Source organism: Pundamilia nyererei, unplaced genomic scaffold (assembly GCF_000239375.1).
Source record: "Pundamilia nyererei isolate P.nyererei 1_Seehausen unplaced genomic scaffold, PunNye1.0 scaffold00067, whole genome shotgun sequence".
Classification (NCBI taxonomy): domain Eukaryota; kingdom Metazoa; phylum Chordata; class Actinopteri; order Cichliformes; family Cichlidae; genus Pundamilia; species Pundamilia nyererei.
Window position 1 is genome coordinate 2,840,342 of NW_005187468.1, and position 1,270 is coordinate 2,841,611.

The following is a 1,270-nucleotide window of genomic DNA, read 5'->3' on the forward strand; positions in this document are numbered from 1 at the left end:
GGGGCTGTTATGACTTCCTGTTTGTCTGCTTGTCTTGTCATTGTTTTCTACTGTGCCTCATTCCCTATACTACATGGTCCTTTCTTCCATTTATTCTTCCTCTAAATTTTTCTGCAAGCTATTGGATTTCTGTTCTATGCCTCTAACAGTATCTGTCCTTTTAGACTTTTTAAATCACCAAATAAAAGGTCGGCTTTTTGTTTTTCTGTCTACCTCAAATGAATTTGGGTCCAAAACTACACAACATGCCAGTGTGGATTTGGTGTTGTAATTATAATGTAATAATAATAATTTGGATTCAAATTTGACCAATTTCTTTTAAATATCAAACTAACTAAATAAACAACTAAAATGCATCAAAGGAAACTCAATAGTAAATATTAGTATCTCTCTAAACTGACTCTCTAAAGGTCAGTACTGTAAAGAACTGCCTGCTACACTGTAAATATGATGATGATCATAAAGTCCTTTTTAAAATATTTGTTGCCAAATATATAAATGGCAAAGAAATGGCAAAACAAACAAAACTCAGTCTGTATGTTTTTATTGATTTACATGAAAACTGACTGCACCAGAACTCTACAACAGAGTAGAGTTAAACTGGTAAAAAACTAAATTCAGTGGAGTAAGGTGATGATTGAAGGATCAGACTTAATAGCTCGCCATGGTTTGCTCGATCCAGTCATTGAAGATGCAGATCTGTGAAAGGAAACAGATCAATGTTTGTTATTTCACTAGCTGGGCCCAAGTCCTCATTTTAGGTTTGAGAGTGTTTTAGTGGGTAAAAGTGAATGCTTTGAAATGAATTGAGCTGCGGTTTGGGGAAGGCCTCGAAGTGGACTGGCGATGGCTCCCGGGCCTAGCAGATTCCCATGCACTAAATAAAAGTAAAGAAGTAAAAGAATGGAACACAAGGAGGGAGGGACGGTGGGGCACGTAAACGAGAATGATCAGCTTGCAGAACTGGGGGAAGCTATATAAATGACAGCTGGAAGGAGCATATTTGGAGGAATCCTGCTCCTGAAATTCCAATACATAATCTCCAATAAAAAGAGGATGGTGGAATGATGAAAGTTCCACAATGAGAACTTTTTTTCACATAGCTGTTGACAATCAAGAACTTATTTAGCTTTACCTTGGTATAGACACCAGGGTGGTCCCTCTCAGCACATCCATAGCCCCAGGACACAATACCCTGCAGCTCACCGTTGCACACAACAGGACCACCAGAGTCACCCTGAAAATAAAAGTAAAGAAAACAAAGATGGAT

The 1,270-nt window shown here is 38.1% G+C and overlaps 1 protein-coding gene across 1 annotated transcript in view; it reads right to left on the reverse strand.

Moving 5' to 3' along the window:
• Nucleotides 1-528: 528 nt before the first annotated feature.
• Nucleotides 529-1,270, reverse strand: part of LOC102198250 (trypsin-1) — a 24,399-nt gene continuing 23,657 nt past the window's right edge. The window contains exons 5-6 of the mRNA XM_005736167.1: nucleotides 1,136-1,237; nucleotides 529-699 (exon numbers count right to left, since the gene is read on the reverse strand). Coding sequence (XP_005736224.1) covers nucleotides 652-699; nucleotides 1,136-1,237 — 150 coding nt within the window. The 3' untranslated portion in view covers nucleotides 529-651. The remainder of the gene's footprint in view (nucleotides 700-1,135; nucleotides 1,238-1,270) is intronic.